This window comes from Balaenoptera ricei, chromosome 5, assembly GCF_028023285.1.
Source record: "Balaenoptera ricei isolate mBalRic1 chromosome 5, mBalRic1.hap2, whole genome shotgun sequence".
Classification (NCBI taxonomy): domain Eukaryota; kingdom Metazoa; phylum Chordata; class Mammalia; order Artiodactyla; family Balaenopteridae; genus Balaenoptera; species Balaenoptera ricei.
The window spans coordinates 141,291,349-141,317,880 of record NC_082643.1 but is presented as its reverse complement, the minus strand read 5'-3'; the positions used below and the strand labels follow the sequence as shown (position 1 = coordinate 141,317,880).

Below are 26,532 nucleotides of genomic sequence, written 5' to 3'. Positions count from 1 at the left end.
GCCCTCCCTGCCACCCGCCGGGCTCGGCCGGAGTCTCCTCGACTAGGGGCTTCTTCCCGAGGGAGCATGACGCTCACGACCGCCGCGCCCCTAATCCTCGCCCGGGAGGAGCGCTGGGGTCTCCGTGGTCGCGGCGGTCCTAGGAGGCGAGACGGCGGGCGCGGGTGACTGGCTGGCGCCGCGCCCGGCCAATGGCGGAGGCCGCCGCCTCTGGCTGTCAATCTCGCCAGCCTGGCCCCGCCCCTCCGACGGAGCGTCGCGGGACGCAGGGCCGCGGGGGCTGCCGGGACGGACCCAAGATGGCCGAGCGCTTCGGTTCCGCTCCTGCCCGCGGCCCCGAGCCTCATTCATTGCCGCGCTGCTGAGCGGAACCGCGAGCAGGTCCGAGGGCTCCGGGGGCTGTTCCCGCAGGGCGGGAGGCCGCCATGGCGACCCTGGAAAAGCTGATGAAGGCCTTCGAGTCCCTCAAGTCCTTCCAGCAGCAGCAGCAGCAGCAGCAGCAGCAACAGCAGCAGCCGCCGCCGCCGCCGCCTCAGCCCCCTCAGCCGCCGCCGCAGGCGCAGCCGCCGCCTCAGCCGCAGTCGCCGCCGCCCCCGCCGCCGCCGCCGCCGCCGCCCGGACCGGCCGTGGCCGAGGAGCCGCTGCACCGACCGTGAGTGCGGGCCCGCTGCAGCTCCCCGGCCCGCGGCGACAGGGCCGCCCCGTGGTCCCTACCCCGTCCCCCGGCCCCGCGTGGGTCTCCGGCCCTCGGCAGGCGCGGGGAGCCTCGCCGGCCTCTCCCGGAGGCGCCGGGGCGGCCCCGGCCCCAGTCCTCTGCTCTCCCGGCTGCGAAGTTAGGGGAGGAAACGGGGCTGTGTTGTGAGCAGGACTTGGCAGAGCCGAGGCCGCGTGCCGTCCCTCTCCTCCTGGTCTGAGAGGAGGAGGGCTGGGGGCGCAGGACGCTCCGGGAATTGGAGCCGGAGTGATGCGGGGACAGTGGTGACATCATGCCTTGGGACGTCGGGCTGGAGGGCGGGGGAGCGCGCGCGGCCCAATGGAGAGCCTCCTGCGAGGGCCCCTTTAAGCAGCCTGTGGCTCGGGGCTGTCTTCCCGCAGCCTCAGGGCATTTCGTGTCGTTCGGGAGTCGCAGCAGAATGTTGAGCATCAGGGAGAGACCGGCTTGTCTCAGCTCAGGTTGGCCTGCGGGCACTTGAATGAGCTGTGGTTGCCAAGTAAGCGGTGAACTGTCTAGACGGTTGTTGTTAACACGTGAGAAGCAATAAAACTGGCTTAAATATTAGGAAGCGTTGACTGCCCTTTATTGCCTGTCCTCAGTTGGAAACAAATGACGTGTTGCTGAGGGAGAGGTTAATCGCTGGGGGCGAGTAATGTCCCTGTCACGAGTGTCGCGGTCCAGCTTTGCCGGAGCAGTGGTGTCTGCGGACCCCACACACGCTTCCCGTTGCTGACATCTGCTACTGTTTGGAAGCAGGGGGTCTCCGTTGCTTGTGCCAGGGAAAGTTTTTGAAACAGAAGAAGACAGACCATTAACGACACCGTTTAAGAGAACCGAGTACTTTTCCCTGAAGTCTTGTGTGCTGGGTGTTCAGCAGAGGTCAGGGTGTGTGCTCTGCTGCACTTCGGGCCTTTCTCTCATCTCGGGTCATTTTATTTCTGATCTGGGTGTGTACAGGATGGCATTTAACGAGGAAGGTTTTCGCGAAGCAGCCCCTCTAAGAAGCGTACCTTCTTCAGGCTGATTCGTTTTTAGTAATGTTTTCTTCGTTATGCTTCTGATATGATCCTTGCTGTGTCCTGAGGTTTCATTAGAAACTGAGAATTTGGGGAGTAATTTTGGCTTATCTGTTAAAATAAAATCTAGAAACAAATTAAGTTTTCTGCTAAAAGGTGAAAAACCTGTTTGGATACTTAGAGGGAAAAAAAGTTGTTTTTTGTTTGTTTGTTTGTTTGTTTTTTAACAATTTGACTTTTCTCTGCAGCAGGTGATTTATAACCATAAGTATCCATTCCAGACTTTTATGGTCGTGCTTTTCCTGGAGTTAGATGTCGTGGAAGTCCATGCCCTGCGTGATCTCGTATAAAGGCGGGAAGCACCAAGCAGGGCCCTGGGTGGGAAGGAAGGCCTTACTTCCGTCCCTGTCTGCTTGTTCAAATACTTGGTCAGTCTGAAAATATGCTTTCTGTTTCTTATGCTGATTTGACAGAACCTGAATTAGCTTATCTTCTTCGAAATCGGGGTGTAAAGAGGTTTCCTTCTTAAGCCAGCTTGACAAAGTAGATACGTTTTGTTTCATTACTTTATTGTAAGGAAATGTATGATTGACTAATTTTTAAAATTTAGTCTATCATTTTTGCATAAATAATACATTAACATGGTACAAATTCCAAAATTGCAAAAAGGTAATTAAAATGTCTCTCTCCCGTTCCTTTCTCCTGAGTACCTAACTCCATTCCCAGAGGCAAGCTTCCTCCTTCTGTATCCTACCAGATATAATCTATGTATTATATATATGAAGATAGATTTTAAATTTTTTAAAAACAAAAGTACTTCAGAATAGTAACTTTGAAAGGTTCTTAGCATGCTCTGAAATCAACTGCATTGGGCTTAATTATAGTTATTTTAAATAAAATGCATAAATGTTACATTTTTATGTACTTTGCTGTTGAGAAAGCAAGTATTCATTAATTTTGAGTAACGAACTCACTGCTTACAAATCTGGATCTTGGCATTTCTGTTCAGATGCTTCAGCTGAAAAATTCATTCCCCAAAGTAAGATTGGCCAAAAGCAATTAGAAAGTAACTGTTCTATTTTTATGGCTCTTGCTCTCTGTGGAGTTACAGTGTCACCAGCCACGCGTGGGCTTCAGTTGAAGGATCTGAGTGCCTACTGCCAGCTCAGCGTATGGGATACAGGGGTTCCGGGTGGTACTGGCCACAGTCTCAGCAAGGCTGACGTGCAGGGGAGTGCCAGAGCTTGGCAGGGTCCTAACTGCAATTATGAGGCAGTTGACATTGGCCTTTGGCACTTTCTCACTCTCCTTCAGATTCCCTCCTAGTTTTTCTCTGATTTTAATTATTTGCTGAACGTCTAATGTGTGCCAGCCAGTATCCTAATAGGTGCAGGGCTACAGCCGTGAACAGATACAGCTCTGCCCTCATGAAGCTTACATCTTAGTGAGGGACATAGACCAGAAAAAGGATACATAAGAAAAACACACAGTATGTTAGACAGTGATAAACGAAGCAGGAACAGCAGCAAAGCAGGGAAGGGGGTCTAGGAAATGTCAGGGTTAATACGGTATTGATGTGTTAGATAGGGTGTCCAGGGAAGGGCCACTGAGATGGTGTCTTTTGAGTAAAGACCAGAAGAGAGTCAGGGATTGCCATAAAGGTATGTGGAGGGGCGTTCCAGGCAGAGGGAGCAGGTCCAAACCCCGCTGATGGAGGAATAGCGAGGAGGTAGTGTGGCCCGTTGAATTAGCGAGAGGGAGACTCTTAGTAGGAGCTGAGGTCAGAGAGGTGGAGAGAGTGCCGTACCAGATAGATGAGTAGGCCCTTCCTTCAAGGTGGAGTAAAGACAGTGGCATTTAGTCTAAGTGAGGTGGGAAGTCATTGGAGGGTTTGGTCCGAGGAGTGGCAGGATTTGAGTTCCATTTTTTTTTTTTTTTTCTTTAAAGACTGATTGATTGATTGCTATGTTGGGTCTTCGTTTCTGTGCGAGGGCTTTCTCTAGTTGTGGCAAGCGGGGGCCACTCTCCATCGCGGTGCGCGGGCCTCTCACTATCGTGGCCTCTCTTGTTGCGGAGCACAGGCTCCAGACGCGCTGGCTCAGTAGTTGTGGCTCACGGGCCCAGTTGCTCCGCGGCATGTGGGATCTTCCCAGACCAGGGCTTGAACCCGTGTCCCCTGCATTGGCAGGCAGATTCTCAACCACTGGGCCACCAGGGAAGCCCTGAGTTCCATTTTTAAATGAATACTGGCTGAGAACTGAGTGAAGGGAAGCATGGTCAGGAGCAGGAGACCAGGTAGGAAGTTAGTGATGTGGTCAGGTGAGATGATGGTGAATTCTGTCAGGTTGTTGGCAGTGGCACGGTGGGAACTGACTGAATTTTGAAGGTAGAACCAACAGGACTTGTTCATCTCTGTCTGCTAAGCATGACATAATTTAGCCATAGTTGGTGTTATCAGTTATATTCAACTGCAAGTAACAGAAAACTCTGCTGCCGTAACTTAAATAGGAAAGAATTTATTATAAGACAGCAGTGTCTGCTTGAGGAAGCTCACCAGTGATTAGGGACGCAGCTTCTTTCTTATACTTAACTTGCAAACCCTCATCCTCATTCTTTCCCATTTTTTAAGTTGGGTTGTCTTTTTATTGTTGAATTGTAACAGTTATTCATAATATTCTGGGTACTAGACTCTTATCAGATGCGTGATTTGTAAAATGATACTCCCTTTCTTGGGTTGTCTCTTCACTTTTTTTTTTGGCTGCGCCCTGCGGCTTGTGGGGCGGCTTGTGGGATCTTAGTTCCCCGACGAGGGATCGAACCCAGTCCCATGGCAGTGGAAGTGCGGAGTCCTAACCACTGGACCGCCAGGGAAGTCCGTGTACAGTCTTGATTACCATTAGTTTTTTTTTTTTTTTAAAGATTAATTTACTTATTTTTGGCTGTGTTGGGTCTTTGTTGCGGTGCGAGGGCTTCACATTGCGGTGGTTTCTCTTGTTGCAGAGCACGGGCTCTTGGCATACGGGCTTCAGTAGTTGTGGCACACAGGCTCAGTAGTTGTGGCTCGCGGGCTCTAGAGCGCAGGCTCAGTAGTTGTGGCGCACGGGCTTAGTTGCTCCGCAGCAGGTGGGATCTTCCCAGACCAGGGCTCGAACCCATGTCCCCCGCATTGGCAGGCGGATTCTTAACCACTGCGCCACCAGGAAGTCCCTACCATTAGTTTTGTATCACAGTTTAAAATCATGAAATGTGAGTCCTCCAACTTTATTCCTTTTCAGGATAGTTTTGGCTATTCTGGGCCCCTTGCATTTCCATTTGAATTGTAAGATCTGATTGTCAGTTTCTACGAAGAAGCCAGCTGGGATTCTCTGATGGGTATTGCACTGAATCTGTAGATCAGTTTGGGGAGTATTGGCATCTTAACAATATTACGTCTTCTGATTCTTGAACGTTGGCAAACATTTTATGTAAATGGTCAGACAGTAAATATTTCAGGCTTTGTGAGTACATCTCTGTAGCAACCATTAAACTCTGCCATGGTAGAAAAAAAGCATCCAGAAGCACTATGTATGGTTAGGGGTAACCCAGTGATACCGGCACTGATTGGACTGCCCTTCACCAATCAGAAGCTCAGTGCCCAGTGGGCCACTGTTTTGACTTGGAATCATGTTGTGCACTATAGTCAAATATACTGTAAAATGAAAAGGGATGTGCAAAAAAATAAAAACAAAAAGCAAAACCTACTAGAAAAGGGGAAAGGGGAATGAGTAAACTTCTTTTCTTGCGGACAGATGTGCACGTAGCCGCTAGTCAAACCAGCCTCAAACAGGATGCTCATAGCTTAATAATAAAAGCTGTGCAAAGGCCAAAAAAAAAAAAAAAAAAAAACCCCGTGTATGGGTTACCCCTAACCACGTCCGGCTATAATGGCACACTACACAGTAGCAGTGAACCGTAAGTGAATGTGTGCCTCTGTTCCAATAAAATTTTATTAAGGACGTTGAAATTTGAATTTTGTATAGTTTTCACGTCATAAAATATTATTCTTTGATATTTTTGGGGGGGGGTCAAACGTTTAAAAACGTAAAAACACTTCTTAGACTGGCCGAAACAGGTAGGCTGTAGTTTGTCTACCCCTAGATTAGATATGATAGGACCACTTTGGGGAAGCATTTCTTTTTTGGTTGCTTTTTATTAACTAGCTCAAAAAAAATTACACATATACGTTGTAACAACATCTTCAAATAGCACAGAAGATGGAAAGCAAAGCCTTCCTCCCTGGCTGTCCTAGTCTCATTCCCTAAAAATAATAATTGTTAAGTTTCTTTTGTTTTCTCTGATTTTTTTAATGCATATACAAGTCCTTTTTTTTTTTTTTGCATGAATGAGCTCACACTATATTATTTCACTTAGTATATCAAAGACATTGTTTCATAGCAGTACCTATCATTCTTATTAACTGCTTATAATACTGTAGAATTTCTTTTTAAAAGAGGACTTATGGAGATGTAAAGGCAAAGGTCTTACAGTGTCCTGACTTTCATATTCTCTCCTCCTTCAGAGGTCCCACCCCCATTACCTCTGGTCCCTGCAAGTGAGCCAACCACTCAGTAAACTACCTTGGAATGGAAGTCTTATTCAGATAACAAGAAGGAAAAATTAACACAGTATAAGATACTATTTAATGTTGTGTTAACTTGAATCAGTTTGGGTGCTAGAATATGTGTTAGAGACGAGATATGCCGTAGATCCTTGCTGCTCAGAGTGTGGTCTCAGGGCCAGCCAGCAATTTGGTATCACTTGGGAGCTTATAAGAAGTACAGACTCTCGCCCTACCTTAGACCTACTGAATCAAGAGTCTGCATTTTAAGCAGGTTTGTGAGCAATTTATGTGCACATTAAAGCTTGAGAAGCTCCACTGTAGATGATCAGGACCTACTTTTCTGTTGATATAATATAATATAATATAATATAAAATTCCATCAGCATTTGGGAGGGAAGACTTACGTTGCTTACATCTGTCCAGGTGTAGCTGAGGCAGTATCATTTCTCTGTCCTAGGGCCATGGAGCATTTGTGTAGCTGTCAAGTAGGGTGTAACCCTGACAAGGGAGCTGTGGTGGCATTAAGAGCTCCCAGCTACTGGGAATGGGCACTTCGGTGGGGACTGGACTAGATGACCTGGAAGGGCTCCTTTCAGCTGGGCGCCTGTTGTGTGCCGGGGCCTGTTCTGGGCCCTTGGGTCACAGCAGTGAACAAGGCCAGTGGTGTTAAAGACTATGGAGAAAGACAAAGCAGAATAAGGGGGAGGGGGGCTGTGTGGTGTTGTTTAGGGTGCGAAGTGCACTGAGAAGGTGATGCTGGAGCAGGGGGAGGGGGGCGGGTATCTAGAGGAGGTGAGGTCCAGGTAGAGGGAACAGATGAGCGGGAGTGCTTTCCATGTTGGAGGAGGAGTAAGGAGGCCAGAAAGAGGAGATGAGGGGTAGCCGTTTAGGGCCTGTACCCCAATATAAGGACTTTGGATTTTACTCTGACCAGATGCTTACTTGTGTAGTCAAACAAATGATATAACTTACGATGCTAAGCCAACACCAAATGCTGGCTTGGAAGAGACTGGGTCACTTAGTCATCGCTGGTGGGACTGTACAATGGACAGCTACTCTGGGAAACAAGCAGTTTCTTGTAGAACTGAACATATAGTTACTATATGACCCGGCAGTTGCACTCTTGGGTGTTTATCCCGGAGAAGCGAAAACTTCTGTTCACATAAAAACCTGTACACAAATGTTTGTAGCAACTTTATTCATAGTAGCCAAAAACTAGAATCAGCTTAGATGTCCTTCAGCAGGTGAATGGTTAAACTACTCAGCAATAAAAAGGAACAAACCCCTGATAATACATGCAACAACTAAGATGAATCTTGAGGAAATTATGCTAGTGAAAACAGCCAATCCCAAAAGGTTATATATGGGCTGGTTCTACTTATGTAACATTTTTGAAATGACACAGTTCTAGGAGTGGAGAATAGATGAGTGGTTGCCGGGGTTAGGGGTGGGTGGAGGTACAGAGTGGAGGGCCAAAGGAGGTGGGTGTGGTTCTCAAAGGGCAGCTCAAGGGATCCTCATGGTGATGGAAGTGTTCCCTATCTTTTTTTTTTTATACATTTATTTATTTTATTTATTTATTTTTGGCTGCGTTGGGTCTTCGTTGCCGCACGCGGGCTTTCTCTAGTTGTAGCGAGCGGGGTCTACTCTTCGCTGCGGTGCATGGGCTTCTCATTGCGGTGGCTTCTCTTGTTGCGGAGCATGGGCTCCAGGCATGTGGGCTTCAGTAGTTGTGGCTCGCGGGCTCTAGAGCGCAGACTCAGTAGTTGTGGCGCACGGGCTTAGTTGCTCCATGGCATGTGGGATCTTCCCGGACCAGGGCTCAAACCCTTGTCCCCTGCATTGGCAGGCGGATTCTTAACCACTGCGCCACCAGGGAAGCCCAGTGTTCCCTATTTTGACTGTAGTGGTGGATACACAAACTTACACATCTGATGATATTGTGTAGAACTAAATGCACACATCCGCACAGATGAGTAAAAGTAAAACTGGAAATCTAAAGATCAGTGGATTGTCTCACTGTTCTGGCTGTGATTGTTTTGCAGAATGTTAACATTGGGGGAAACTGAGTGAAGTATACACTGGATTTCTTTTATTGATATTTCTTACAGTTGCATGTGAATCTACAATTACCTCATTAAAAACTTTTTTTTTAAAAAGATTTTCAAAAAATATTTATTTGTTTATTTATTTTTGGCTGTGCCAGATCTTAGCTGCAGCACGTGAGATCTTTAGTTGTGGCATGCGGGCTTCTTAGTTGTGGCATGCATTCAGGATCTAGTTCCCTGACCAGGGATCAAACCCGGGCCCCCTGCATTGGGAGTGTGGAGTCTTACCCACTGGACCACCAGGGAGGTCCGCCTCATTAAAAACTTTAATTAACAAAAAAGGGCACCCTGGTGGACAGGGAGCAGGAATGAAAGAGGCTATTCAAGTAATCAGAGCTGATTGAGGTAATCAAATAAGCTAGAGGTGCTGGCAGCTTGTGCCAGGCTGGGAGCAGCAGTGCTGGTGGCGAGGAGTGCTCACATTCCTTCCTCTGGGGAGGAAGAGCTGCTGGGATTTGCAGACAGATTTTTTAAAAAATTGAGATTATGATTTACATATCATAAAATTCACCATTTTAAAATGTACAACTTAGTGGTTTGTAATATATTCACATGGTTCTGCAACCATCACTACTGTCTAATTTCTGGAACATTTCATCACCCCAAAAAGAAAGCCCCTCTCCATTAGCAGTCAGTCCCCATTTTCCCTCCCCCAGCCCCTGGCAACCACTAATTTATTTCTGTCTCTATGGATTTGCCTGTTCTGGACATTTCTTGTGAATGGAATCATACACATGGGGCCTTTTGTGTCGGACCTTTTTCACTTAGCATAGATCGCATTTTGAATTACACCTTCTTCTATTAGTAATTGTTACAGTACTCAGTTAAATTACTAGTAAGAAAGGCTTTCACAGCCCTTTTCTGTGATATAGACTGTGTGGTGGGGAAATCGTAGGCCTTGCTTCCCCTAATCAAACAGTACTTTTTCTTTTCGGCCGTGTCGAGCAGCTTGTGGGATCCTAGTTCCCTGACCAGGGATTGAACCCGTGCCCTTGGCAGTGAAAGTGTCGAGTCCTAACCATTGGACCGCCAGGGAATTCCCTTAAGCAGTACTTTTATTTTAAAATTATGTATGAAACATAATTCCAAAATGACTTTGGTGTTCCATTCCTTCTTAAAAAAAAAAAAAAGATCCAAAAGAGTCCTGATCTTCTAGGAACACTCTCATTAGTACAGTGCTTGGTGAAAGTTAAAGAGCAGCTGATGAGGAATCAGAAGACCTGGCTCTCTGCCCGGCCATTTACTGCCCTGCTCCTGCAGGCGGGGCAGCCTCTGGGCCTCAGTTTTACGTATCGTGTGGGGTGTGTAGGCACCGACTCGGAAATGTGTATGTGACAGTACCTGTGACCACAAATAGCAAGACAAGTTTTCATTTTGAAGGTGGAGTTAAAATAAGCACGTTTACAAAAACAGCTGAAGGATCAGTCCTGTTCTTACCTTGTTTATCCAGCTCTCACCCTGCTCATCCAGTTCCTGCCTGGAGCAAGGCCGTTCCGTTTTCACCTTAATTTCCATACTTACTCTTCTTGCAGAACAAGTCAGTTTGACATCGTAGTTCATCAGCCTAATTAAATTCCATGGGGGAATGAAATAGTTGTAGTTTTCTTAAACTTCCAAGTTGGTTTATTGACAAAATAAGACGGGAAGGAGGTATTTGAAGCAGGGACGATGGCATGTACAAGAACTGAGTTTGAAGGTGCATGACCAAAACGACTGAGTTATTTCCAGTGGCCAGAGTTCCCCTGCAGGTTTCCTGACGGAGGAAAGTAGCCTGAGGCCAGACTATACTGGGCCTGGTTAAGCCAGGTTGGTGTTTGCACTGGGTGGGAGTGTTTGTTACTTTTGCCGCTATATTGCTGCCCTGACATCTTTCAGTGGGTAGTGTTGGAAGGGTTGTTTTTTTCGTTTTCTGATATTTTTGGTTAATGCCTCTTTGTTGGGGTGTCTGAGGGTAAAGTCTGATCCTCACACTTTAAAATGTGGGTATTCTTCAGTGTGATAAAAGAGAAGATTTTACAAGGTAAGTGTTTTGGTAGCAATCAGGTGGTTTTGTTTTTATGCTCCTCACCCAAAATAGGTACTTAGTAATTATTGTTTAAATTTTAATAGCAAGACTAGTAACCACTGAAGACTTTGACTGTCTGTCTGAAGAATCTTATGATTTTAGGGCTATCTATTGAGTGTGGAAAAGATGAAATTTAAATATACTACAGCAGATTTTTTTTTCCCCCTCAAAAGTGTTTAGATTGCTGGAAAATGATTGTGGATGAGTTAGGAAGAGAAACTTAAAACATGTGCTTCTTTGTAGCTGACCATGATAGAACCTGTGCTGCCCTCTTTCTGGCAGTAAAGTTGTGAAAGTCAGGGTCATCAGATGTGCCGTGATTGATGTCTTGGTCACAGCCAGAGGGGCTGAGCGCTGCAGCTCGGACTCCACAAAGTGCTTGAACTCAAGCCTGTGGGGTTGCCCTACAGTTTCTCTCTTTTTTAAGTTTTGCTGTTTCTACTTGTCTTTCCATCTCTTGGTTCTGCAAACTCAAGTTTAAAGTAATTATCATTTATCTTCTGAATCCTGTTTGTAAGACTGACTTAAGAACTTTTGAGTCAGTTTTAACGTGTATGTAACCTACTCTCCTACAGCAAACGCTTACTTATCCATTCCTTTGTTGTCTGTCTGAAACACCTTCTCCAGTGTAGGTGCTGTGCTGAGTGCCAGTGAGAGAGACACGATATGGCCCTTGCTCTTAGTGAGTCTGTCATCCCTGGGGAGGAAATTGCAGGAACAGTTACTACCAAAGAGTGTGATGGAGGTGCTGGCTGATGGCCGGGCCTAGGGCAGGGTCCTGGGTGAATAAGGCAGGCTTTCCCCACATGGAGCTCGGAGGAGGAGCTAGACCCAAACAGACAACAGAAGAATGTATTTTTATTTTGGTGGGTGAGATTGATATTTTCTCTTTGACTTTCTGCTAGTTTCATAAACTTTTGCTCAAGTTCTGGCTTGGGGGAACAGCACAGTAGGTCGTAAGGAAGTCAGGCGGCAGGTCCAGAGAGCTGTATTGTTTATTGTTACCTGTATTCTTGTGGTTTATTCCACATATGAGGAGGGAGACAAGGTTCTTTTTGAAGCTCATATTTGTATTTATCACTTTTCTATTCTGACCATCGTTAAGTAGTGAGGTCCACTCAGTTTAGTGTTTGTCGACCTTTTTCTGCTTAAAATCCCCCTAGGAATCATTTTAGACCTCACGGTAGGAGGCTACCCAGGGAGGGGCCACTACCTATATAGCTAGGAGACTGGGTGTATGAATTCAGTCCACTTAAGGCCTTTGGCAGATTCTCACTTTGGAAAAGAGTAGTGGATACGTGAGTTAGTTTGCTTCCTAACGTGCTTGGAGTGGTCAGTGTTCTTTAATTTTCTTGATGGCTGTCTTAAACGAGGTAACCTCTGAGCTGCTGTAATAGAGACTTTAATGTGGTGGCTCAAAGAAGAGAGCATTTAAATTCTCATAGCGCTTTCTTCTTTAAATTGAGGTATTTTATTTATATACACACACACACACATACACACACACACACACACACACATATATATAGTAAAATGTACCCTTTTTAATGTACAGATCAGTGAATTTTGACAGTTGCATAAAGCTGTGTAACTACTACCACAATCAAGATATAGAACAGCGCCATCACCTCCTAAAGATTCCCCCTGCCTCGTACGTCTCGTACGTCTTTGCTGTCAACTCCCCCCTCCTCCGCGAGGCCCCTGGAAATTACTGATCACCTTATGTTCCCCTGGTTTTGTGTCTTCCAGAACGTGGTATAAATGGAATTATCCTTATGTATCTTGAAGCTGATACATTGAGATTCATCCTTGTGTGAATCAGTGGTTTGCTGCTTTTTACTGCCAAGCAGTGTTCCGTCATTTGGCCGTGTCATTTATCCATCCACTGGGACATTTGGGTTGTTTCCATCACAGTGTTTTTGAAGCGAGTGACTCATGAGGGTGGGTGGTGAGGGGCCTCTGCCTCTTGTGGTCACTTGGGACTCAGGCTCCTTCCATCCTGTTGCTCTGCAGCCTTCTTGTGGTCTTTATCTGTATAATCAAACACTGGGTGTTAGGAATGTTTGTTCCAGTCGGAGGGAACTAGAAGGGGGATGCCCAGGGCGGGCCAGCAAGGCAGAAGCTCCACCGACTACTTCTGTTCCCATTTCATCTGTGAGGACTAAGTCACGTGTCTGTCCCCGGCTGCGGGGAAGCTAGGCTGTGGAGCTTCCAACCAGGAGGCATGTGTCTGAGAAGGGAAGCATGGCATTTTGGTGGCTGACTAGCAGTCCGCAACGTAGCTTATCAGTAAGAGTCTCTTTTAGGAAAGAGACCAGCGGGAGATACACAGTCACCAGTCCATATGGTGATGGACTCTTACTGGCCAGTCATCGGGAAGCCCCTCTCCGCATGCCTTGGGCTTGTCTTCTCATTCAGGCTCTGTCTGTCCTTCTTTTTGGACCCTGACTTTCCCCTTTGGAGGCTCTTCCTTGTCCATTTTCTTCCCTGGCCACATCTGTAGTGCCTTTTGGAGGGTGTGTCTTTCGTGGATTTGCATAATTGTAAGAGCCTGTTCCTTTAGGTGTACTTGTTGGAAACTGAGGTTGCATTAGGGATTAAATAGAGGTGTTTGTTGGTTAGTTTTAAAATTTCTTTGGTACTAGAATTCCCTCCAAAGCTTAGTAGTCTTCTGGTTTAGGTGTTTCTAGTTAGTACCATGTACTGGTGACCTGCGAACACTCAGATTCTTTTTGGATGTAGTTATCAAGCCTGATTTATTTTTTGGCTTCCTCTTTGGATTGACCCTCTCTACCTTATTTCTGTGGTGCCTACCTCAGAGACATCTCAAGTCATAGGTTTGGGTGGGAAGCAAGCACCTTTTATCTGATCTTCTTGACCAGGCTGTTTATCTCCTTTTTTGGGGCTGAGAAGTCTTACTAGGAGGCTTTTGAGAAAGTCTCTGGGCAGGGGGCTTGTTTCTAGCCGTTTGGGGATATAGAAGCAGTTAGCCATTGTCTGAACGTTATTTTACACCTAGGAGTGTGAGGTCTGTGTGGTATGCTGACTGTAGTCGGTAAATACGACTTTGAGAAGTGGCAGCAGCTTGGTATGTAGAGTATTTTATTGATATCATTGTGTTTTCATTGAATTGCACACTCCGTTCATCCGTGTGATCTTGGGTGAGCGCTGTTTGCACTGCAGTTTCTCCTTCTCTCTAAACTAGAGAAGGCAGGTGCGTTAGTGACACCCCTTGACTTTTCTATGGCGCCCTGCCCTGTAGGGAACCCTGGGCTAGGCTCCTCCCCTCCTCCCTGACCTCAGAGCCACCCTGCCCCCAGCAGGAGTGGCTGGTTTACTTCTAGGAGTCAGGCAGCACTACTGAACGAGTGAACGCCTTGTAGGAATGGATGGAGCGGATAACACAGCACATGCAAACTTCCTTCACTCTTTGTTTTTCCTTTCAGAAAGAAAGAACTCTCAGCCACCAAGAAAGACCGTGTGAATCATTGTCTGACAATATGTGAAAACATAGTGGCACAGTCTCTCAGGTAACTGCACTTTGAACTTCCTAGTGAAAATTAAAAATTTCTATATTTTCATTCTTAATGGGCTAGAATATTCTTTGTCTCCGAATTGTTTTAAAACCTTTACAGGACCCCCTTCCCCATACTTCTGGCTACATATACGGAGGATGTCCAGACACTGTAATGAGTAATGTTTCCATAATCTTACATAGTATCATTGTAACCATTATGATAATTGAACGTGTTTATATTTTACTTATTGCAGTATTTGGAACAACAAGAGCCTGTCCAATTATAGTGGTCTTTTTTTTTTTAATTGGAGTATAATTGCTTTACCATGTTGTGTTAGTTTCTGCTGTACAATGAAGTGAATCAGCTGTATGTATACACATATCCCCTCCTTCTCAGACCTCCCTCCCCACCCCCATCCCACTCATTTAGGTCATCACAGAGCACCGAGCTGAGCTCCCTGTGCTTTATAGCATGTTCCCATTAGCTATCTATTTTTTTAAAAATAAATTTATTTATTTGTCTATTTATTTTTGGCTGTGTTGGGTATTCGTTGCTGCGCGTGGGCTTTCTCTAGCTGTGGCGAGTGGGGGCTACTCTTGGTTGCGATGCACGGGCTTCTCATTGAGGTGGCTTCTCTTGTTGCAGAGCATGGGCTGTAGGGTGTGTGGGCTTCAGTAGTTGTGGTGTGCAGGCTCAGTAGTTGTGGCGCATGGGCTTAGTTGCTCCGTGGCATGTGGGGTCTTCTGGACCAGCAATCGAACCCGTGTCCCCTGCATTGGCAGGCAGATTCTTAACCACTGCACCACCAGGGAAGTCCCCCCACTAGCTATCTATTTTACACATGGTACCCCAATGTTCATTGCAGCACTATCTACGATAGCCAGGACATGGAAACAACCTAAATGTCCATCAACAGACGAATGGATAAAGAAGATGTCATGTATATATATATGTGATGGAATATTACTCAGCCATAAAAAGGAAGGAAATTGGGTCATTTGTAGAGATGTGGATGGACCTAGAGTCTGTCATACAGAGTAAAGTAAGTCAGAAAGAGAAAAACAAATATTGTATATTAATGCATATATGTGGCATCTAGAAAAATGTTACAGATGAACCTACTTGCAGGGCAGGGATAGAGATGCAGATGTAGATAACGGATGTGTGGACATGGGTGAGGGGTGGGATGAATTGGGAGATTAGGTTTGACATAAATGCACTATCGTGGTCTTTTGTTTGCTTTTCTTCCGCACTTTGCCCCTGTCCGACCCTGTGGGAGTGCACGTGCTCCCCCCATGGCTGCTGCCAGCTCAGTAAGGCTCTGGGACCAGTGGGATCGTGGGCACTGACTGGAGGTCTGCTTCCCTGGCTCGATTGCTCCTCTGTGGTGAACTAGCAGCACCTTCTTGTATAGCTTCTTTGCAAATTCTCCTCATTCTCTTTACTTTTGACTGTCGGTTTTTCTGACCATTGTTTATCGTAGCTGTGGATGGTAAATATTTTAAGCCTGTTTCTAATGGCTGAGTAGGAAACAGATGTACTTATGATTTCAGAATTCCGTTACCCACATGGGCATGTGTGAAGTACTTCTCTCTTGGCTTTTCGTTCCTTTGGAATAAATCATTCATGTTACTCTCCTGTTGGAAAGAGCTCTTTATAATCTGTTAGAAAAAGCTCTGAGAAGAATAATCTTGATTTTAGTACTGACAGAAATTTGGTGATTCATTTATTTTTAGTGGCACCTTGCTTTTGTATTTCATACTTTCAAAGCGATTTCACATAGAATATTTCATTATAGTTGAACTCATTCAGTTTGTGAAGGACAGTGGATGATTTCTGTTTCTATCTAATTTGTAGAAATATTATGGGAAGAAATGAAGTGACAAATTAGAATATGTGCTGAAAATAAAAATATAAAAATTCTAAGTTAGCATGCTATTGCTAGCATAGCTTAGAAAACAATACTAAGATAAAAGTAGGGGAAAAAAAAAGCTTGAATTCTATTTCCACTCCTTATAAGCCAGGTGGTTTTAGATAAGTTTAACTTCTTGGAGCCACTGTTGCCTCATCTATGAAATGTAAACCCAATTTATAAGGGTTCTTGTGGGATGAAGCGACACCCGTGAAACACTATTGAGAGCTACATACATGTGTTCTCTAGCTACTGAGAGCCAGAAATACATCCTGTCATGATGCACATTGTCCTACAAACTGTTATTACTTTTGTATGAAATGATGGTAAATGCCCGACAGGCTCCTGGTGCCTGCTGCTGTTGTAGCACTGCTGTGCTCACCTGACCTCCAGCATCCGGGTCTCAGGGAGTAACACCTCACTTTGAAAGCTTACGGACCCAGGAAATAGATCTCTTCCAGTCTTAGTGCTTCATGCATTATACTTAGTTTGTTTCTTGACAATTCCCAATGGAATTGATGGGATGTTGGCTTAGATTCACACATTGGTAGTAAAGTATGTTGAGATATGTTAAGACTGATTTGTGGTTCAGTTTGCCATCTTAAATCAGAGTAGTAGCTGATAATAGTTTTTACATTCGTATGTCTATTATGTTTTTATGGAGTAATGCTGATAGTCATTATACTACTTGTTCTACACAGGAGCATATGAATAGGATATTTTCTGGACCCAGAGAGGTTGTTTCTGGTCCCGGCAGATCAAAGAACAAGTTTGTTTTAAGATACTCTGCATACTTTTTAGGAATTTTGGAGTGTAGAGCTGAAGTGGATATTTTATATGCATGTAATGATTTATGAAATCTTCTTGATGGCTGGCATTTCCTGTTATCTCTCCTGAGTGTAATTAACCTCTGGTACATTCTTACAGCTTCTGTGATACACTGACCTTCTCTCCAGTGGGGTTATTCAGTGGCAGCTTCTGAAGTCTTTAATGTGTTTTGTGACTCTTAGTCTACCTAAGCTCTCAATTTGGTGGTCTGTCCTACTGGTTCCTAAATATACATGAACATCAAAATCATCTGGAAGATTTGTCAAAAATATAGTAACGAAGATACCTCACTGCCCTCTTTCCGCAGCACACTTATATTTTCTGTTCAGGTGGAGTGTGCGGATTTGTTTTTTACAAGTATCCTCTTGGGAATACTTAGGAACCCTCATCTAAGCAAGTGTACCTTGATAAAGTGGTTGGGTAAAAATAAGTATACAGGAATCTATAGATTTCCCAAATATTAGCATAAATCAGTTAGAAAATGTAATGGTTCAAGATCCAATTCATAGTAGCACCAACATATAAAATTTCAAGGAATTGACAAGAGATGTGCAGAAACTACATAAGGACGGCTGTTGACTTTCCTGAAAGGTACAGATGACTACTTCCCTTTCTACATGGGAAAATTTCTTTATCATAAAATTAAATTTTCTCTAAATCCATAAATTTAAAATGATCTTGATCAAAATTCTAGTAGGGATGTTTTTGAACTTGTTCATCTGCAAGAATAAATACATCACTGTTGCAAAGAAAATCTGAAACCATCAGTAATATGGTGCTACCTGGTGTACATGAAATTAAAATAGCTGTTAGACATTAAGGAAGGTATAGAATAGAAAGTGGGAAAGTGTATGTGTGTATGAATTTATGATAAAGATAGCATCTTGTATTAGTATGGAAATGATGAACCACTTGACTATTTAGGGGGGTATTATGTTTCTTCTTCACATTGCAAACAAACATAAATGCCAGATTAATTACCTAAATACAAAAAAGTGAAATCATTACTGTAAAAAGAACATTGACTCTCAGGCTGTGGAATGCTAACAGTATAAAGGAAAAAATTGTTTTATCTGGAATATAGTTCAGTATGTCAAAATCCACTTTAAACTGGAAATTACATAAATGCAACTTGGGGAAAGTATTGACTGCATATATATCAAAGGTTTAATACCTTCTATTAAAGAGCAATTATAAATCATGAAGAAAAAGACTATCATCCTAATAGGAAAATAGGCAAAGGCTATGAATAGGCCTTTTGGAAAAGAAGACATGAGATGGGGCCCGTGAGCATAATGGCTAACACTTACTTTGTGCTTTCTCTGGAGGCATGCTCACATTTATTAGTGATCAGTGGGATGAGACTAAAACAGAAATAAGAACATTTTTACCTGTCAAAGTGATAAACGTTAAAAAATATTCAGGATTTTTTCAGAGGTGATACAACTTTTTTTTTTTTTTTTAAAAACACCAATTGTACTTGAACATTTGTTACTTTTTTAAAATTTATTTATTTATTTTTGGCTGTGTTGGGTCTTCGTTTCTGTGCGAGGGCTTTCTCTAGTTGTGGCAAGCGGGGGCCACTCTTCATCGCACGGGCCTCTCACTATCGCGGCCTCTCTTGTTGCGGAGCACAGGCTCCAGATGCGCAGGCTCAGTAGTTGTGGCTCACGGGCCTAGTTGCTCCGCGGCATGTGGGATCTTCCCAGACCAGGGCTCGAACCCGTGTCCCCTGCATTAGCAGGCAGATTCTCAACCACTGCGCCACCAGGAAAGCCCCCAGATACAACTTTTTTAAAAGGCAATTTGGCAAACACTATCTGTTTGACTTAACTGTTTCACCTCAGGAGTTTATCCTGAGGAAAGTGTACAGTGATGTGCAGTGCTATTCATTCCATTAGAAAATTAAAAATAATCTTAATGACTTACCCACAGGAGAATTGAAAAATTAAGATACATTTATAGAAAGGAATATTAGCTAACTTTAAAGAAGGTGATTTATAGATATTTATATTTGTGACCAGAAAAGATATTAGTAATATGTTAAAAATTAAACTTAAAAAATCATGAAAGATTTTTGCTTCTGGCTAAGTGACAAGGACAGGATCTACCTTCCTGCTTAAAGCGATTGATAATGGATAAAATATATGTAACAATGGTTTTCAAGGCACCAGGCATCAGGCAGTTCTGGAAAAATAGAAAACTACTGCGATGAGCCTTATGACTTCCCCAGGTTACTGCCTGGAGGGAGTTTCCCAGCCAGGATGTGAGGAGGGGAAACCCAGGCAGAGCCCAGTGGCTGCTGAGATGGGGAGACAGAGCTGATGGCCTCAGGAGGCAGGGTGGCTGGGGCCCATTGGGGAGAATACCAGAGAGGGGGGAGCTGCACGGAGCGATCCGGGAGACCTGCAGGGGTCCCTCCGTGCCCTGGGGCTGGGGGTGGAACCACCTGAAGGGATTGGAGGGAACAGGTGCTAAACTCAGGTGCAGGAAGAGCTCCTGTTCCCCCCAGCCAGAGTGGAAAACCCCATCCTTCCTGGGGTGTTGGGTGGGCTACTCAGAAGGGTTTGCCTTCGCAACAGGGCTCACTTAGCCCTAGGCTGAGATGTCATTCCAATCCTGCCTAGTAAAGCTTAAAAGCAAAACCCAAGGTGATCATACTCTTTCAAAGTAACTTAATTGCATTCCAGAGCAAAGTTCAAGAATATTTATCGGAATTCAAAAGTATATAACACCAACAAGAAAAAAGTTACAAGGTCTGGCATCTGGTCAAAAATTATCAAGAATGCAAAGAAGCAGGAAAACGTGATTGACAGTGGAAAAAATCAATTGAAGCTGACCCAGAAATTGCACAGATGGTAAAATTTGTACACAGAAACATTAAAACAGTAACTATAACTGTTCTTCTAGTTCAAGAAGCTAGAGAAAAGATTGAATATGTTAAGTAGAGATAAGACATGAAAAAGACCTAAAATGAACCAAGGTAAGAGTGACAGTGGATTTCTCATTGGAAATAAAAGTGCCAGAAGTCCGTGCAACATCATCTGTGAAGTACTGAAAGGAAAAAACCCCTAGAATTCTGTACCCTTTAGAAACTTCTTTCTCAAAAACAAACGTGAAAGAAAGACTTTTTCAGACTTGCAAAAGCTGAAATAATCTATGTCCAGCAGGCAACTACTATAAGAAATAATAAAGAGTTTCAGGTAGAAGGAAGATGGTACCAGATAGAAGTCTGGATCTACACAAAGGATTGGAGAGCAATGGAAATGGTAACTATAGTGGGTAAATATAAGACTTCCCCTCTTACTTTTAATCTTTCAAAAATATAATTGATTGTTTACAGAAAAAATAATAACTATGTATTTTGGGGTTTACACGTAGGAGTGAAATATATGACAGCCATAGCACAAAGGGTGCAAGAGCAGAAATGGAAATGCAGTTGACCTTTGAACTACATGGTTTTGAACTGCATGGGTCCACTTACATTTGTATAATGCACTATGACAGCCGTAGTGTTAGCTAACACCTTTATCACGTCACATCATTATCATTTCTTTTTTCGTGTTGAGAACAGTTAAGATCTAGTCTCTTAGTAACTTTGAAGTTTAAAATACAGTATTTTTGACTATAATCACTAAGCTGTGCATTAGATCTCCAGGTTTTATTTAAGTAAACCTACTTTTTCAACTGTGAATTTTATGGAGTCTCTATACAAATAAAATACTTCTGATGAAAATTTTGTGTTTGAATTGGGATGTGCTGTAAAAAAGATTGTTATATATCCCAGTAATTTTTTCGTATTGATTACATGTTAAAATAATGTTTTGGATATATTGGGTTAAATGAAATATATTATTAAAATTAATTTTACCTGTTTCTCTTTACTTTTGTGTCTATTAGGAAGTATAAAATTGCACTTGTAGCTCACATTGTATTTCCGTAGGGCAGCGCCTGGATGCTGTGCCAGCATCCCAGGGACCTTTCCTCTTTATTCACAGCTGTATTCCACAGAGATGAGGTCTGAAATATTGCTGAGGGGCACATTTTTTTTCTTGCTCGTACTTGTTTGTTAATCACTGCTAATGTGGTTCTTTGCTTTCTCTTAGGCTCCTGGCTCTTCTGACTCTTGGTAGGAATTGTGAGGTAGAGAGAGAGTGGGGAGGAGGCCCTTTATTTCAGAGGACTCTAGACTGAGATGTTTCAAGAATAGCAGCTTTGTCCAGGGGCTGTATTACTGCGGGGCCATCCTTCACTGTGCTGTGAAGTCAGTTTCATGCACATGGCCATGGGTCTCTCTCTCTTGGCTGTGTTTAGCCAACTGGATCACAACTGCCTGATAGGCTCTCTCAGTTAAACTTTTAAAAATCATTTACAAGCATCGCCTAGATTCCAGTTCTTGAGACTGATGGAGCAACAAAAACACAGCCTGACCATGATCACGTTGAGTTTGGAACATATTGAAAGCAAGATGAAAAAGGAGTAAAGGAGTTATATTGGTATATTGATTTTCTAGGTTCTGAGAATATTGTAAGAGTAGAAGTAACTTGTTGGCAGAGGGCAGATGGCTATCTGAGATTTAAGTATCTGAAGCCGTGTCTTTTTTTCTTTTTTTTAATTGAGTTAAAGTACATACAAAGCAGTGTCTTTTAAGATTTTTTGACTAAAACTTAAACAAAATGAGATTGTCTTGCAAGTACACTTCTATTTTTAAGAAATTCTTAAGTTTTAGAATAGTTTTAGATTTACAGAACAATTACAAAGATAGTATAGAGTGTTCCCATAAACTCCACATGCAGTTACCCAAATTATTAGCATCTTACATTACTGTGGTGCAGTTTTCACAATTAATGACTCAATACTGGTATACTGTTAGCCTTAATTTTTATGTAATGTCCTTTTTCTGTTCCAGAATCCCACAGAGGATACCAGAAACTTCACTATGTTTTGTCGTCATGTCTTCTGAGGTTCCTTTTGGCTGTGACAGTCTCTCTTCTTTTTTTACTTAGAAATTCTCCAGAATTTCAGAAACTTCTGGGCATTGCTATGGAACTTTTTCTGCTGTGCAGTGATGACGCAGAGTCAGATGTCAGGATGGTGGCTGACGAGTGCCTCAACAAAGTCATAAAAGTAAGAGCCCTGTGGACGGTGTTCTACGAGCTGTGATCGTTGTAGCTAAGAGAAGAAACCATAACTTAGGGTTCTTTTGTTTTGAGTAGCAAAGTCCCTTAGGTCGTCTGCACTGTTTCCATTTATGGTGTGTGATTTGGAGGCTCTCTGCTGTGTGCCAGCATGCCGGCTGCACCTGCCCCATCAGAGGGAGCAGGTTTGCCCTCGTGCCTGCTCAGGGCATAGGTCAGGGGTGGGCGCTGATGGTGGCCACTGGGTGCTCCTGGGGAAAGCATCACTTTGTTGAGAAACCATGAGGCCTTGAAAGGCAGGGCGACGGGGAGTGGGATCCGCCTTTGGTGTCTTTGTCTCCTAAGACCTGGGTCAGGCAGTACTGTTTGCAGGTAAAGATGTGCCTTCTCTGGTAGCTTCGCTGGAGTTGGTGTGACGTGACTGGAGAGATAGGAGTTCCCAGAAAAGGTTGATGAAGCCCGAAAGCCAGAGCTACCTGGGTGGTAGGTGAGATAAGGAGAGGGCGGGGGACACCTGTCCTCTTCGCTTACTGCTTCCCAGAGGGCGGGGGACACCTGTCCTCTTCGCTTACTGCTTCCCGGTGCGGAGTTAGTACCCAAGACCACTGTAGCTTTAATCCACTTTCCCCTTTTTTTGTTTTCTGCTGCCATTGAAGATAAAGTCTTTCTTCCATAATTCTTACGGTGTTGGAAAACAATCCTTGTTTTTCTCATTCTGCCATTCTCCTAGTTTGTATCCTCAACCACCCTGGGCACCTTCTTCCAGGTCACCTTTGAGTGTGTGAATGAGCCTTTTGAATTTTGTGTCTAAGCTTATATATTGTTCCCACCATAGGCTAACCAGTGCCAAGGAAGGTTCTCTGACATAGTTCTTGATGCTTTCTCCAAAAATGATTTCTTGATAATGGTTAAGGAGAAAATGTATCTTGTTCCCTTCTCTGTAGGGAATCCCTGCTTATTGGATCTTTCCAGTTTTTCCTGATTTTTCCCTTACGGTTTTGAGTTCCACCCATGAAATTTAGATAAGGCTACATCTTTTTATTTTCCTTGAAGACTCTCTTCCTAGTAATACTTACCTGGCCAGATGAACCAAGAACTCCAACCTAACATAGGTTAGTTGAATATTTCCCTCCTTATTAGGATCTTGAAAACTAAAACTGTTCTTTGGAGTCTTCCCAAGGACTTTCTCTGGAGAGTGGTCACACTTTACATTGGCCAAGAAATTGTCCTTCATTTTTCTGTCACGGGTCCAGCTTCCTCGGGAAGACGGTCACCCTTTACTCCTGCGTTAAGGAGGTGGGGCACAGGGAGGTCCTGGAGTGAAGGAGGCCTGCGCTTGGATCTGGCCTCCGCTGCCCACTCGCTGAGCAGCTGTGGGAAATGTACTTCATTCTGCGAGCCTCAGTCTCCTTAACCGTGGAGGGAATCGGACACGGTTTTGTGGTGTGCCTGAGCGTGAGGATCGAGTGCTGTGGCATGCGTGACGGGTTAGCGTCGTCCTGCCCCTTGCTGGGCCTCGGAGTGGTAAGCGGTGCTCCTACAGTGAGATTCCCACTTCCTTAACCAGAGAGGCCGAGGGGCACGCCAGAGCCCCACTGCTCCCCGCTTTCTGGCCTGTGGATCTGTGGGCCATGCTCTCTGTGCTTGGGCGCCGGCTTCCTTGCAGACACAGGGTTCTGGCTTCTCCACTGGGCGTTGCCTGGTCTTCTCCCTCCCACTGCGTTTCACGTCTCCACGTGCACAACCCCCCCCCGCCCCCCGCCCCTGCAGTGCTGTAGTGGCCACAGCCATTTGACCTTGTTCTCCGCCTGGCAGTGCATGGGTACCACTCAGGTGTGATGGGCCCACAGCACATTTGGAGGTGGACTTTTTCAGTTATACTTGCTTCTCTCCAGGCCTCAACATCCTTGCTGCTTTTTTTTATTCCCACTGGCAGGACCAGGCTAGGCTTTTTCTGATATTTCAGTTCTTGAATCTGATCCTTAGAATCAGAAAACCTAAAGAAGTCATCACAGGTTGCCAGCAGGTGAGGAGGGGAGAGAGGACAATATGACCCCAAACAAACAAACAAAGAAGATGGTCATTTTACATGGAGGCACATGCTGCAGAGAGAGACGTGCTTCCGTAACTGCTGTCCAGCTAGCCTGGTGTGTGTGTTTGGGGGCTTGGGCCATGGCCTGGTCAGAGCTCTAGGTGCTGGCTTCTCTTCCTGGCCACCTCCCTACTGCCTTCCTATTTCCTCTGCCTTGTTTCTGGCCTCCCAGTGCAGAGGTTCCAACTTCTCATGTTACGCCCCTGAGCGTAAGACGAGGTCAGTTTCTCGGAACCTCTTCTTTCTGCTTAAAGTCGGACATCCCGGGCTTTGGCTGTGCTCTGATGTCTGCTTCCTCAGATGCGCTAGTCTTCAAGGCCAGCAGGCTGGGAGTGGGGTCAGGGTCTGGCTGATGTGCTCTCACGGTGGCAGAGGAAGGACAGGCTCGGGAGAACGTGGATGGCCCTAGGCCCGGGTGTCAGGGGTGGACAGGAGCACTTGGATGGTCGTTTAGGAGTCAGGTCCTGGACTTGCGCCTTCTGTTTTTCAGAGTATCATTATATGCTTAGGATGAGGACCCAAGAAAATGGGGCATGCTCTGCTTTTCACTTGTGTAGCAAGTGCACTGGGGATGTGCTTTAGCTGACAGCGTGCTCCTGCCTTCAGATAATTTACAGTCTCGGCGGGGGTTGTGGGGGGAAGCATGTTTGTACAGGAATGCCTTAATGAGTGGTGTAAGTTCTGAGACATGCTGGCAACTCATCGTGGCGGTCAGGAAGTGGAGGTGATTTCTGTCTGGCGAGGCAGAGAAGGCTTCCTGGAGGTGGCGGCTGTTAGGTGAGTGAGGAGATCAGGACCCTCTTAACCCCTGCAGAGCCACCTAGGAGGGTGAACGTGTGTGCTAGCAGAGAGTGGGAGGTGTTGAGGATCCATTCAAGGGGTTTGTACTTCATTTGGTAGAGGATGAAGGAAAGGAAGAGCGCGTGAAGGTCTTTAACCTGGTCAGAGGAGTGCTTTATTTAGGAAGAGTAGCCTGCGGATGCCACGTAGCCTGCCGTGGAGTGGAGAAAGACCGTGCACCCAGAATCCCTGCGGGAGGCTGAGTAACCCGGGGAGGAGAGGTGGGGGCCTTGACCCAGGGCGGCCTGTGAGGCACAGGGGGCCGTCATGGGCTGGACTTGGCTGCTGTGTGTGTTCGCCTCAGTGTGAAGGTGGGGTCAGGAGCAGGGAGGGGTCAGATGGCATCTTACCGTCACCCATGACTGTGAGGGCCCGTTCAGTGCTGTTCCAGGGTCTTGAGGTTTACTTTCCTCCTGTAATAAAATAGGTTTGATATTAGTTTATAAAACATTTATAAAGTAAAACAAAACTTTGATATGCCTTCTGGTTTTATTGGCAAAGTAGTGCTTTAATATATGTTTGTCCATTTTGGTGTGCTCATTTAAGGAATTTTAGTACACACTGAAACAGCAGAATTAGGATTTTAAAATTTCTGAGACATTATTTGGAACCTCCCAGAAAGTGACCCTGTTTTGATTCTCAAGCTTGCTGAACCTCCGTGAGTTTTACTAAGACCAGCTTGGTTTATAGACATCCCATGCTGTACATCTTAGGAAAGGAGGAGGGCTTTTCCATGGAGGCTTGGTTACGTCTTTCTGCTCTTCTTGTGGACGAGACATTGGCAATACTGTTTTGGAAGAGAGGTTCCCATGGCTGAGCGCAGGGCACAGAAGTCTCTCCTTTCCGTCTTGAGAAGCCGTCTCCAACGTGGACTTTGTGTCACTGGCGGTGGTTGCCATCAACCATTCTCACTGGGTTGAAATTGGCTGTGTGGCCATTGTTTGGTTTGGCCCATAAGTGAGCAGAAGGGCCAAGAAATGGCTCTGAGGAGCCTGTGGTTCCCGCAGGTTCGGAGCGTTGCTGCTCGCTGGGGAGCACCCGTGCCTCACTGGCGGACCAGACCTTTGGAGAGGACTTGGGCCTCTGCGTGGAGAGGGGTGTTCCCACGCCAGAGCGAGGGGCCCTGATCTGGGACGTCCCCCCACCGCCCTGCTGGCCCTGCAGACTCCAGGGCATTGCTAATGTTGGATCGTCCAACAGAACGTGCTTTAATTGAATATAAGAGCTTTAGAATGAGTTTGAACTATGTACCGTTTAATTTTGGTATTGTGTAGTATTTGATTGTAATGAAAGTTAAAATTTTTTCCTTCCATTTTAAAAATTAAAGTGAACGATCTGTATCTAGTCTGTTTGGTAACTTCCTGCATACGTATGCTTCTTTCTTAAAGAATAGATTCTTAGTTTAGTTGCTGTTATAGTCTACTTTGCCCCAAAATTGAAATTTTAGTTGCCTTTTAGCTTTCTTTAGAATTGCTAGTAGAATGTGTCTTCCGTGAACAAATCTCTTGTATTTTGTTGTAGGCTTTGATGGATTCTAATCTTCCGAGGTTACAGTTAGAACTCTATAAGGAAATTAAAAAGGTAGGCTTTTGTTTTCCATTGTTGAAAAAGTGCTACTGATTCACTGTATTGAACAGTGTATGTGAAATTTTATCTTTTATTTGATAAGGAAATAAATGCTGTTTGGTAAAGTAGACTTT

General features: G+C 44.8%; 1 protein-coding gene across 4 annotated transcripts in view; it reads left to right on the top strand.

Moving 5' to 3' along the window:
- Positions 1-290: 290 nt before the first annotated feature.
- HTT (huntingtin) overlaps positions 291-26,532 on the top strand; it is a 136,409-nt gene continuing 110,167 nt past the window's right edge. For all 4 annotated transcript variants that reach the window (XM_059923695.1, XM_059923696.1, XM_059923694.1 and 1 more), the window contains exons 1-4: positions 291-652; positions 13,951-14,034; positions 21,769-21,889; positions 26,354-26,413. In XM_059923695.1, coding sequence (XP_059779678.1) covers positions 426-652; positions 13,951-14,034; positions 21,769-21,889; positions 26,354-26,413 — 492 coding nt within the window. In that variant the 5' untranslated portion in view covers positions 291-425. The remainder of the gene's footprint in view (positions 653-13,950; positions 14,035-21,768; positions 21,890-26,353; positions 26,414-26,532) is intronic.